Here is a 14549-nt window from a genome sequence, read left to right on the forward strand (position 1 = left end):
ATGCAGTCTTCATTATGTGCCCCTCAGCCATTCCTTACCCTTAAGGTGTCATTTCTTAGGTTGTTTTACTATGTGGTGGGAGTGCGGCATTTTCGTTTAGGTTTTTGTGACCTTTGCATTGTCAGTTTTCTTGGGGTGATGTGGCTGAAGACCACCAATCCTTCTGCTGGGGATCTTGGCGCCATTATTGTTGTCATTATGCTGCTTTCATTTAAGATTTTAGCTGGTTATTGTTTTTAATTCTCCTTGACAAGGTCATTGGCCTTTTCTTCAGCATTTCAGTAGTGGAAGAATAGAGGCCAAATAAATATGTTCCTATACCCGTGCACCCCCAAATTTAAATATACCTACTCTAAGGTCACACAATAGCAGAGCAAAATGAGAACTCCACTGTTATTGAAAGTTGTTTTACCTAAACTTCCTTGATTGTTCTGCAGTTGCTGGAAATGGTGTTAATCTGCTAGCACAGACCCCATTCTGCTGACACTGGTGAAAACTTCAGGTGTCATGTCTTATAAACCAAGCAGACAACTAAGTATCCATGTGACCATTAAGTTACCAGCTAAGACCCAATTTGGCATTGCCGTTCTTGTCTTGGGAAGGAGTTTGATATGGAATATTGCAGCAAGTATCAGAGTTTAAAACTGCCACTTGTTGGGGTTGGTGGGAGAAATTACTTGTGATGCAGGTAGTGCTGTCCTTTTAGGCCTTGATTGGGGAGCAGTGGGAGGGTCCATCTTGCAGCCCCAGACATAAACTGGAGCATCTTCTCAAGGACAGACACACAGATGGTATGCCATGGCCTAGCCCCTCTTCTGATGTACCCAGTGTTAAAAACAATATAGGTGTATATCTCTGTGTGGGGAGGGAATCGGTCTGCACATGTGCATAAGTAGATCACTGGAAGATGACCCAGTCAGGCAGACATCAGCCTGTGGTTGATTCCCATCTGTACTTGTTATGGCGAGTTCTCACACAACTCTACTTCAAACATACTGGACAATTTTTAGATCTTACATGGCCATAAAAAATGATACTGGACAAACCAGATTGGAAATAAACTCTTAGGCTGGGCCTCGAAGATATCATCACCTTCTAAATTTAGAAGCTAGGAAGGGAAATCTCTTTTCTCAATCTTTAAATTGTTTATCTTTAATAAATGAACTTGTCAGAAAAATATCATTCAGCCCTACAAACTTCAGTTAACCTTATCTGCAGATGTATTATTTTAGTCTTTTGACATGAGCATCACTGTGTAATCTTACATAATGTCATCTGGTTTCCTGTCAGAAATGCACATTGCTCTCCTCCTTTAAACTTCAGTCCAATTCTTTTCTCACTATGGTCAGAAACCTAAAACTCCACAAATCCAGACTAGGTTTCATGATTGAGATGCCATAGTTTTCAGTAGTTCATAGAATAAGCCCATTTTTACTGACCATGCCTTCTCCATGCTTGATTCATAGGTGTTTACTAGGCTAACAACCACAAGCGCCTTTTTAAGCCTAGCCATGCATCTCAAATCTCTGACTAGTTCTGATACCCTTGATAAGTGTAAGCATGGGCCTGGTAGATGAACCATTTACAGGTTACCGGTTTGCATCGGAGACATAGGTGCCAAACTAAGGGATGAATTTGTGGTTTCCCATCCAATTGTCCAAGTTGCCCTTGAATTGGATTTGGGAGGAACTCTGCCTCACATGGTTGGGGAGCCTGTTCCATAGATGGGGCAGTTTCTGGGATACATACCTATCTCTCCAGCAGGTCCTATTTATATCACCTGCAAGGTTTAAGTCTTTAGAATGGGTAATTCTGGTACTGTTTATTTTGTGGATATGCAAGAGGTCCATCAGAGTGGGGTCTGACAATGCCCTGTATGCCAGGCATAGATCTCCCTTCAAAAGCCTGTAGGAGACAGAATACAGGGATAGGGCCTTGAGGTGGTCTGCATAGGACATATTACTTACACCCTGTATTCTTTTAGTGAAGAACCTCTGTGGACGTTCCAGTTGTTGGATATGCCAATACTTCTCCAACAGAAAGCACAATGCCTCTGTTTAAACCACACACCAGTTGCGTGATGCAGCCCTATAACCTCCCCTATTCTTTCCTGTGATTTGTATTCACTGAAACAGTGGCAGTCTTGAGCTAGTCTTAACAACTTTAAGTTCTTCTAAAAATGACCTGGTTCAGTAACTGAAAGTTAATTTAATATGATGTCAGTGAATGAGAAATGATGGAGTAACTTATTATTGATGTGTCTTACGTAGTTCATTTAACTTCTTTATATTCTCCACTTTTTGTTATTTTTTTCTGTTGCAGTTGTTAATTTAATTTAGTCATATTCTGTTTATAGTGAATGGAGTGCCCATATTATCATTCAGTACTGGGATTGGGGGTGGGTGGGATAAACTTAGCACATCATCCTTAGTGCAAGACCAGTTGCAACAGCATTTGGGGGTGCTTAAAAATTGAGCACCCTCTAAGCACTGTTAAGACTGGGCGTTGCATTAGAGACTAACAACTGACAGTGCTATTATTACTATGTATAATATATATATATATATATATATATATATATGTACACACATACCTACAGATATCTACATATGTCTATATACGTGTATGTATGTGTGTGTATATATGTATATGGGTCTGTGTTACTTGATCGAAATTTCACAGTCTCAAACAAGAAACCCACTGAAGCGAAAGTGCACTACATCGAAAGTGCACTTTCGCAAAAGCAGATTCAAAACAAACTATTTTAAACACTATTTTGCAGGGGGCAAGCCCCACTGCACCCCCCCACACCCTCCCACTTAAATATACTAACTCCGAGATCACACTACAGTGGGGAAAAGGATATATTTCCTTATCCCCACTGTAATGTGCTGCTGTGAATCAGCTTTTGCAAAAATGCACTGTCGATGTTGTGCACTTTCTCTTCAGTGGGTTTGATCTTCTGTTTGTCATTTTTGACAAACGGACGTAGACCCATACATATATATATATATATATATATATATATATATATATATGTATATATATATATGTGTGTGTGTGTATATATATATATATATATATATATATATATATATATATATATATATATATATATATATATATATATATATATATAAAATGTGTGTGTATAAAAAATATATAAATCATTCTCTCTCTATATATTTATTCGTAGGTGTTTACTAGGCTAATGACCACAGGGGACTTTTTAAGCCTAGCCATGCATCCCAAATCTCTGATGAGTTCTGATACCCTTGATAAGTGTAAGCACGGGCATAGGGGATGAACCATTTAGGTTAACTGTTTGCATCAAAGTCTAACCACTTTGGGCCTCCCCTGAAAACAGGCCACAAGCATAGTGGGACTAAACCTGTCAATAAAAGTGAATGAATATACTAGGAGATGTAAGGACTATAACTGGCACCTATCTTAAGCAAAGGGTCATGTGCAAGTACTTCAGTCTTCGTCATTTCTTTTACTATGTAGTAATAAGTCATACCTTTCTTTCAGAATATTTCTAATGATGCATTAGTGGCATACTCATACTTATGAGTTTTGTAGCATAAATACATGTAGCTTATTTTTGTATTATTTTACATGTTCATGTCTGACTTTCTATACTTAATTCACTGACTCTATTTGTCCTATTTGGTTCTGCACATCCTTTCTGGCACTATACCAATTTAATGCAAGACATTCTTTATGCAATGCTTATAAATGGACTGACTATGCATCTCACAAAACAGTCAACTACTGATCAAATCACTTTCTCAGTTAAGAAAGGAATAAGTACAAGGAATGTCTTAACTTAGAGAATCAGGCTGCTATACTGTTCTTTATACACACACAAACACACACACACACACATATATATATATATATATATATATATATATATATGTGTGTATGTATGTAGGCTTACTATTAGATGCCCCCACTGTGAGGTCTTTGACTCTTCCCTACTGAGATCTGACCACAAATCAGTCTCATTTGAAGTAACTATCACAGCTAACCACTCCTCCTCCCAGCAGCAATTTAACTAAAAAGCTTTTCCAAAGCAGACTGTAACCTCTTACGGAATGGTATAAATAGCTTTTTTGCCCTCCCCCCCTGAGATGGAACTGGCAACTATGCCGAGTTCTACACCAAGCACCTGTGTAACTGCACTGAGTTGGTTGTACCTGGTACGACCAAAACAAGCTCCTGAAGGAAGAGCAGATCTGCCTGGTGGACAACTGCCATTAACAGGCTTTACAGTAAGACAAAGAAACTGCTAAGAATAAGAGGAAGCAAGCCATCCTAAACTGGAAACACTCCCTCCTCAGCTTAAACAAGAAAATAAGACTTCTTGTGAAGTTCTCCACAGCAAACTACAAATCCAAACTAGATTCCTCAGCTAAGAATAGCCATACGGTGTTCTTTAGTTACATCCATAACCTAAATGGAAAGACCCAGATTTATGCTGAACTGGTAGTTGATACCACATATACTGAGCCTGTGGACATAGCTAGCCTGTTAGCCCGACAGGTTCTGTGAAAACTTCATTCACCTGTCCCCACCACATGTACCCCATGACATCCCTACCACCTGTCCTGTACCTTGTACCTCTAAAGAGGAGGTCATAAATGCTCTCTCTAAGACTCACCTGATAACATCCCAGGTTGTGTCCTACATGGGCTCAAACAAGAATTGGTAACACCACTGGGTACTCTCTTCAAATGTAGTCTGAGTACCAGCTTCATCCCAGCTGAATGGAAAACTGCCAATGTTATCCCGTTGCACAAAGGTCGTGCTTCGCCTCACCCCGGGAACTATAGACCTGTTAGCCTGACTAGTCTTATCTGCTAGGCCATGGAGCGAATCATCATGGACCTTATCAACAATGACATAGGTAATCTCCAAACACTTGACCCTACTCAGTTTGGATTTTTCGAAGGGAGATCATGCCCGTTAAACCTGGTGGACTTCTTTGAGACAGTCACCAGGGCCCTGGATGAGGAGAAATCTATGCATACAGCCTACCTAGACTTAGCCAAGGCTTTTGCTAGTATCCCTCACTCAGGCATCATTGACAAACTTGCCTAGCTAGGTATCAAGCTTTATATTGTTAGATGGGTCGCTAACTGGTTCACTGATGGGAATCTATGTAGTCAAATTAGGGGAATACACCACCAACATCAGACATGAAACCAGTGGTGTTTCACAGGGATCAGTCCTGTAACCTCTACTGTTTGGAATCTGTTTCTGCAAAGTACAAACTAAAACTAAAGGACTGTGGCTGACAAAGTTTGTTGATGACTGCAAACTGGGACCGGTCATAGGATTTCCAAATGATGTCAACATCCTACATGAGGGTCTTACACAAACAAATGATTGGTGCCAAAGTCATGGTCTTAAACTCAGTGCAAAAAAAAAAATATTTTTGGTAAGTTTGATGTTCCTGCTAACTACCACATCAGTAACAAAACGCTAAATACGCACTCAGTGGTGGAGAGACCTGGGCACACAGGTTGACAACAACCTTACCTCATCTCATAAGTAAGGGCATTGCATCCAGAAAAAAAGAAGTTATAACCTCTCTGTACTCTTCCCTCATCAGGCCAATAATTGCGTACAATGCCCTTTTTGCTATGTACCTTTTCAAGCACCTGTAGCAACTAGAGAGACCACAAGGGTTCCTCACAAGGAAAATTCAAGGTTTTAAGCATCTGTCCTATATGGATCTTCTGAAATTACTGTCACTTTATTCTGTTTCATGCAGACTACTCAGAGGCGATCTATGCCTTGCATATAAGGCGATCTTTGACCCTGCTTTATTGGAAATGCTGCATATCCGCAAGTCAGATGGTACACGGGTTACTTGCTCTGAAGACCTTAACCTGGTATGTGACATTAATAGAACCTGCTGGAGGGATAGAGTTGTCTCTCAAAGGTTACCACACCTTTGGAAGGGACTGTCACTTCATGTCAAACAGAGCACCTCATTGGACCTCTTCAAATGCAATCTGGACAATTGGATGGGTAACCGTAAATTCACCTTGGGGGTTTCACCTGTGTCCCTCTTGGACAGGGGCAATTAGTTCTGATCTTGGAAATGTGGGTAGAACTTGGCTAGTATTGTGAGGGCCCTAGGGCCATTAGCCTAGTAATTTCCTATGATCCTATGACTTAGGTTTCATTTATTGCTTGACTCGATTTTCTGTGTCCCAGGAAAATTCTGAGCCCAGAAACTGCCTACTGTTCTGGACCCAGGATCAAGCACTAACATAAGTCTTAATGTGGGGCAAGGTCAGACATTCACTAATGTCGATATTCGACATTATGGCTGTCAGCATTTCATACTGCTCAACTTGGCATATATACTATGTATGGGTTTTGTCAGCCAGTAGCTTGCCTAAGTGTAGATAAAAATTTTCCTTAGTGTGGTCTCCTCTAATTGTGCAGTTCCCAGTATCTTGTAAGCAAATGGTATGCATGCTTAAGAAAGTGAGCAGTATCAATCTGAATGTAATAGTGTGAAAGTTTATTTGACCAAGTATATATTTTGATAATTGCTTCATAACTCCTGTTCTGTAGGAAAAAAAATACAAATTCCCTTACCCACATAAAATAAATATTGTCTAACTCTGTGGAGTAGAGAAATAAAATACAATAAAGCTTTGAGTATGAGATAAGTTTGAGTGATAGCTGGAGTGCTGGAAGAATTGGATTTGTGAGAGTGGGAGATAGTGGCTGTTGCTGGCTTGTCTGTCTTGTGGGGAGGGAGTGGTAGTTTTAGTTGGCAGATCACTACCATTCATACAGCACCAAAAGGGCCAGAACCAAGGATATGGGTTTGGTGATCCAAAGCTGGTGGTGGTAGCCCTCATAAGTGAGTGGATGGAAGCATGTATATGCAGTGAGAAAGTGTAAGGCATGTCACATTGACCTGGGTGCTCATATCAGTTACCAGGGGTAGGTCCTGGGCCTTACTAGAAATGTCTTCAGTGCTAAAACACCAGTGAGGCAAGGCCACAAGCCACCTCCATGGCTGCTTGGATGATATTGGTCTAAACCAAACACACTGGATTTACCCATTATGATAGGTACTCATTAAGCATGTGCTTTATTTTTGATCTGTAAACATGATCATTTGAAGAAGCAACCCTGAAATCATTTGACTTCACCAGAAAATAATTAAAGTTACAGGAATTTGAGCAACTATTAAAAAAAATTAACTATTACCTCATGCAGCCTTCTTAGCCTTTATGATACTGCTATCTATTTAATGGTACCCTCTTGACATTCATAGCAAACCGACGCCCTTTGAAAAAGGAGGACAAAAGAGAGGCATTCTATAATGGCTGTCAAAAGACATATTGTTAACATGTATAGTAGGGATTAATGCCCTGAAAACTACCAGAAGGTTTGTGTCAAAGCCTGTACTGGAAACTTGGGAACACGTATCACTGCAACTAGTGAGACCAAAAAGATGTACATCATCAGTCACAGATCTTGGTTTCCTGGTTGTAGTTCCCATTTGTGGCACCTTCTGCACAAGATTTACAGTTTGTTCATGAGTCAGATTTTTTCTTGGGTCTCAGGTTTTATCTTGTAGACATACAAGTAGTTGAACAAGTGATGCTTAGATTTTATTTAGGGGTATGTGTGGTGTGAGTGTGCCCTGTGGTAGACTGGTGTCCCATCCAGGTTTGGCTCCTGCCTTGTGCCTGTTGCTTGCTGCGGTAAGTGGAAGCCTTCATTACTCTGAGTTGCATGTGAGGCAGAGCACCTCGCTGACTCTGTTCAAGAGAAATCTAGACCTGTGGATGGGAGATCGTAGGTTTACCCCAGGAGTCATCTTTGGGTCACTGCTGGACAGAGGCACAACAAACTAATGGGCACAGTATTTTTTCATATAAGGGGTGTAAGCTAAAATAATTTTAACTAGGGCTTATAAATGCCTTAGGGCAGATAGCCTAGTATAAACCTATGAACCTATGAACCTATAAAGCAGGTACTGAAAGTGAATGGGTGAATCTTTGATAAGAGAAGCTTTGTCACACTCATAAGCACTAATGAAAAAACACTGAGTAGAGGGAAGGGTGTTAAAAGTTGCATAAGGCTCCAAATGTCCATTTATAAGTCTCAAATTTATATAACTGGGATAAAAAAAGGAACATTTCAAGACTTGAAGAAATTGAACAAAAATTGTTTCTAAGCTGGTATGATTGATGTTTTTTTACTCTTTTTGTTCTTATCAGGTACTATGGCTGTGGTCTAGTGGTACCACAGTCACAGTCTCTGGAAGGCTGCCATATTCTCGATCTTGGAAGTGGATCTGGTAGAGATTGCTTTGTCCTCAGTAAGCTGGTTGGTGAAAAGGGACATGTCACTGGAATAGACATGACCTCAGAACAGGTAAGTTACAGACAGGCATGTCACTGTGGTATGGACTATTTTTATAATGTTTTTTCAAACAAAAGCAACATCCTCATGAAATACTTGGTTATTTCTTTATGCAACTGCCCATTGCATCACAGCACTGTGAAACGATGAAGATGTTGTTTTACTCAAAAAGTTAATCTGTCTCTGCCATTAATGAAACAATTGAAGTATGTAAATGACACTCAGAATATCTGTTTGAAGATTTCAAATGTCAGTATCACTGTCATTTAATTGGAACCGTTATATTTGGGTCCTCTTTGAAAATGTCTGTCTTTTTCGAACTTACACAATTAACCAAAGAAGATTGTAACTGACTGACACAGTGTATTAAAATTATGTTAAGTAAGAAAGTTCAGATGTAATGAAGATTATTTATACAAGTCTAATCGGACCAAAATTGGAGTACGTTAGTTTTCCTGGTTTCCTTTAAAAAACAACAAAAAAAACATAAGTATACTCGAATAGAAAGCATTCTAAGTTTATAAAATTGTTTAATAACATGGAGAAATACGTCTTGGGAAATAGCCTGATAGAAAATGATTTCTTCTCAGAATTTCACAACCATGTCAGATGGGATCTTACTTTAGTTTATAAGGCAACACGGGATGAATTTTTATGAGAATGTGTAGATTAAAAAATAAATAAATGTAGCCTTATAAGTCAACATTTGAGAACCTTTAATAAGTATAATAAATTAATGATTTTTTTCTGAAAAAGTAGTGAAGACCTTGAATTCCTTATCTTGTGTAAACATGAGTGAGAATCCATCTAGTTTTACAAGTACAATTGATGCTATGGTTTTAGGAAATACAGTATTTGACATGCTGTTAGGACCATGAGCCTCTGCCTTGCCATTAGCATTATATCCCTGCATACAAACTTATGCGTGGTCACACACTATAGGGCAGTCCAAATTCCGAACAAATTTATAACACTTGGAGAACTTCAATCTAACAAATTTGGAACTATTTTCTAGTTAAAAAAATTACCATTGCTATTACAGTAACACCTGTTGGATTTCTGGATTAAATTCTTCAGAAAAATTATGTCGACTGTCTAACCCCATCGTAGCCTCCCTGTTATTCAGGAGGCTTAATAAATAACACACAGGCAGCAAATGTGGTTTGACTGCCAAGAAATATGTATTCTAACTGAAGTTTGTAGAAGCAATGGTGTACATGACATGTTAGTCACTATACCAGCTCATTATCCTCAAAGCTTTATGCCCATTATAACATTGCGACTACTAGGCAAGTGCTGAACTGGGGAGAATGGGAAGCCATTGTTAAAGTTTAGACATATACTAGGGGGAATGTGCTAGAAGGTCAATATAGAGTCTCCAGGAAGGAAGTTAATGAGTGTCAGTGTTCCAATATGTGTATCAGGTTTACTGTTCACTAATGGAGTTAGATTCACTTGCCAATAGTCATAAAGGGAATTGTGGGAGGAGTCCCAGGGACTTTGTGTAGAAGATGAAGTAGCCCTGATAGAGAGGAAGATACGCCTGTTTTCATGAGGAAAGAACTGCAGCCTACATGAATTGGATTTATTCTTGTTAGACCTAAAAGCCAGAAGGATTTCAGAAGTTGCTGCAAATATCTTGTAATTAGTTGGTTTATTCCTAGTCGAGGGATACAGGTACCTGAAGCACTAAGGTCCTGTTTCCTAATATAGCCAAGGTAAGTGCCTTTTTGGGACTACTCACTCACTCTCTCTCTATGTGTGTGTGTGTGTGTGTGTGTATATATATATATATATATATATATATATATATATATATATATATATATATATATATATATATATATATATTTATATATGTATATATCTTTTTCTGTGCTCTGAGAAATCGCACTGAGAAAAGATGGACTGTTATTACTTGATTTTGCTGTGAACTAACTCATTTTCTCTGTGTGTGAACTCTTTTCATTTGTTATCAGTAAAGAGTTATTACTGAAGTATATAGACAAGTATGTGGACTCTTGCTTATGTGCATCCAAAAAGCAAGAAATGTTCATATCATATGTGACATTTTCCTTTTGCCAAATGTTAGAAGGTATACATTTTTGCTATATATCTGTGAGGTAGCCTGAAGTATATTCCACTGATAATTTCAAATCTAAGTCTAATATTGTGTGCTAATCATGAGACCCGTTTTGTACAGCAAAATGCATTCTATACATAATCTGTCTGTCTGTCTCTTCTTCAGTGGTCTTTCACAAATGAAGGATTTTAACAAGACAGTTTAAATTTTGTTTTCCTTTTGGGACAATTCCTTTGACTTTTTGGTTAACTCCCATTGGCTCGCAGCTCATCTTTCCAGCCGCCCTGTTAGCCTATTCATTCCCCTTTGGCCATCAAGTGCAAGGGTCGGTTTGCCTGGAATATTGCATCCTATTGCAAGCTAATTGATTTTGTGTGTGTAAGTCCATTGTGCTGGATTCAGGCTCACATTCGGCTATAGCCAGTGAAGCAAATTTTCGTAGCTTCATGGTGATGTGCCTTTCTGTGGCCTCTGCCCTCAAAGAAGGTGCAGTGGGCACTTCGACGCCACACAGTAGCACATTGCCTCCTCAGCAGCCCTACTTACCAGGTGACCTGGTGTGCCTTGTGCTTGTCTTTTCTGGTACCTTCAGCAACAAAGCAGTTGTACCTCATCCCAGCATTCAATTCCAGTCACCTCCTTCCAGGGAGAAGCGAGCGAGCACAGCCATTCATTGCTGTCCCTCCCATAAGTGGGTCCTTCTCGTGTTGGGGACACAAAATTGAACCTGGTCTCCTGGGGTGTAGGCAGGGCTACTTCCCTGTACCACATGAACCCTGCTTGTTTAGCGAGAGCTATTGATGCACCGTGACAGCTTCAGGAGTCTCTCCCTATAACTCATCACCATCACAGCTATCACAGTCCTTGTTTTCTTCTAGCATGACTTCCTGTGGCACTTTTGGTTGCTTATTTTTCTGAAATTTGAGTTTTGTGTATTTGGTTTATGTCAACAATTTCTGTAAAGCTTACTGACTTTCATGTGTACTACATCAGACTATAGTGTGGCTGCTGTACAATTACTTCGATTTCGGTCATTAGATTTTCCCATAGGTTTTTGATTATATATTTTTTTTAATTTTCAAGTTGCAAACTGGTCAGTCTACTGCAGTTTCTGTGGATGGTAAATAGTTGGAGATGTTGGGGAGATGTAGAAGGGGCCCATCTAGTGATTTGATTATAACAATTTTCCAGAACTGTTTAGGTTTGCTTAGAGATAATTTTTGGTGGAGACTGGATAAAGAGCTCTTTGCCTTCTGGTGGCTTGTTTGGCAAGATTTATTTGCAATGTAAACCTGTGACTTTGAGTTGCAGTAACTTTTCCAGGTGTGCCAGATTTCATTCTTCAGTTTGAACAGTGAGAGGAGTTCCTTTGGGATACATTGATTTTGAGTGGCTTTATGTAGTCATGTAACTAGTAGGAAGTGTTTGCTTTGTAAATGAAGAAGCTATTTAGTAAAAGTAGTGATGGTTGGGGATGGATGTGGGACCAAAGTAATAATATTGCAATTTGTGTTGATAAGGTTGTTATGAATGTTTTTTAGGTTGTTTTATGTAAAAATAGCACAAGTTGCTAATTCACATCCTAATGCTTTAATGTTGGAACATTTTTACTTAGTTTCTTGAGGATATTTGAACTCTTAATTCAAAACTCTGTCCTAATGTAACTTCTTGCTGTAACCGTTGTTTTGGAGACATAGTTATCTTAGTCACATTAGATACAACTTTTGAGATGTATTCCATCATTCTGAGAAACCTCTGTAATGCCTGCTTAATTTACGGCGATGGCATTTGCTCAATTTCTTGCATTTGTTCTGGATCAGGTTTAAGATACCCTGACATCAGAATGTGAGTCATGTGGGGGGCGTGGCCAAGGAAGAACACAGGATAGCAGCAGATTTCTTCAGCTTCACCAATTTCAATGCACTGACAGGAAATAATTACTTAAAAAATTAATTTATGAAGTAATTTTCTTTCTAAATATGTTTGTTTTATCTATTTCTTGAACTATATCTAAAAAAGAAAGGAAATTCTAATAATATTCCTGTCAGAAATCACCTTGGAAATTTTCCTGTCAGTTTCTCTGTTTGAAATGAGTTCCAGTAAGACAAATTCTCAAGACTCCAGCATCAAGAAAGAACTTCAGTCTCTGATATCTACAATCCAGCAACTTACTGCCAAGATGGATAAACTGGATACTAAAATAGATACCTTCATAGAAAAAACTACAAAACAAATAGACTTGTTACATATAGATTTGCAACAACAGAATATCCAGATTTCAGGCATAGAAGAGACAGTAAATGACATGGAAAATAGAATCCAAGAAGAGGAAATCAACATTGAGTTTTTGCTGAAACAAAATACACATCTACAAACAAAGCTTGATGACCTGGAAAATAGATCTAGGCGCAATAACATTAGGATTTTTGGACTGCCAGAAAATATTGAAGGTAACAATATTACTTCTTTTTAACAACATGGCTCCCTAAAACTTTAGACTTACCAGAAGCATTCTCTTTTGGTATCGAAAGAGCCCATAGATCTATAGCTAATACTAACTCGAACAAAAAGTATCCTAGATCAGTTATAGTTAGATTTCTATCATCTTTTGATAAAGAGATGGTTCTTAAATCTGCTTGGGCTAAAGCTCCTGTTAAAATTAATGAGACAACTGTGCGTTTTGACAATGACTATTCTTCCTTGGTAATAACTAAAAGAAAAGTTTTTCTGCCATTAATAAGGGAGCTTAAAAAAGCACAGTTTAAAACCTACCTTCAGTTTCCTGCCAAGCTAAAAATCTTCCTTCCTGATGGTCCTAAAACTTTTGATGACTTAGACTCTGCATTGCTGTTTATCAAACAAAATAAGATTTTGGATAAAATAGAGGAAATGGAATGGGCTAGTCCTTCATTAAAGAGGTTGGCAACTGAAACTTCGTGTAAGACTTCAGAGAAGAAGAAGAGACTAAAAAACAAATTACTTATTCTATGTTTTTTTTCTTTTTTTTTTTTCTCTCTCTATTTTTCTTCATTATTAATCTTCTTAAATATATTATGAGTATAAGTTTTATTTTTTGAAGATGTCAAATGGTTAATGGATTTTAAATGATTTTTATACTACGTACTTGTTAATTTAAAAATGAGAAAGCATGATTGGTTCTTCTACTAATTAATTTATTTGTGTATAAAATGATTCACGACCAAGTCACATGTTAAATCTGATGAAGTCTTTGACGAGACGAAAACGCATGGTTTTAACAGCGTTTATTTGTTTTTTACACGAATAAAGAAGTTTAGCTGGTTGATTCTCCTGGGACTTTCTCTTTTGTGGTTACTGTCAGTTTGGAAGTTCCTGCCGTGGTGGTTTACTGGTCGAGTATACGGCATGGATAAGGAGAAGGACAAACCAGCTGTACAAGACGATTCTAGCCAAACTAGAAAACTTGTGGGGCAACTTACAGCCCTTATTGATTTGCTGACACCGCTTTGTGTATCCATGACACAGCGTAACTACAACCCGGAAGACGACGAAGACGAAGGCGAGCTGGGAAGGAGGCAACAGGGTCTGAAACGTAAACGCTACAGGCAAGGGGTCGATATGACTAATGCAGTAGAAAATGGACCGAATGGTCAAACTTTTGACCCAGCTAATACGCCGTGTATATTACAAGATGAGGATGACTACAATGTGGATTTTTTACGTGGTTCACAAAGCGGGAGTCTGCATAAAGGTACTGTGAACATCTCCGACAAAAAGGAGATGGCTTCTTGGCTTAATAAACAGCATGAATTCAATTGCAAGACTGTTAATCACAAACAGATTACCAATACCGACACTTTTAGTAAAAAACTGGATGATGTATCAAGACTTATGTTTAAATACAAATCTATTATGATAGAAAATGGGTATCTTAGAGAATGTTTACATAGGAAAATCGTCCCTAAAGGGTTACAGACTTGGAAGTACCCTAACAATGTACAAATAGGGTCGATTTTCCACAAACAATTATTGGAAGTTTTTAATAATTGTGGTATGGAAATTGTGAAATGTATTATTG

General features: G+C 38.4%; 1 protein-coding gene across 2 annotated transcripts in view; it reads left to right on the forward strand.

Annotated features, from left to right (window-relative positions):
• The window catches only part of AS3MT (arsenite methyltransferase), a gene marked incomplete at its 5' end in the record, with an annotated part of 471486 nt that overhangs the window by 66282 nt on the left and 390655 nt on the right, over positions 1-14549 (forward strand). For both annotated transcript variants that reach the window (XM_044056556.1, XM_044056557.1), the window contains 1 exon segment: positions 8265-8421. In XM_044056556.1, the coding sequence (XP_043912491.1) occupies positions 8265-8421 (157 nt within the window).

This window comes from Protopterus annectens, chromosome 14.part0, assembly GCF_019279795.1.
Source record: "Protopterus annectens isolate FY-2018-M chromosome 14.part0, PAN1.0, whole genome shotgun sequence".
Lineage (NCBI taxonomy): Eukaryota > Metazoa > Chordata > Ceratodontiformes > Protopteridae > Protopterus > Protopterus annectens.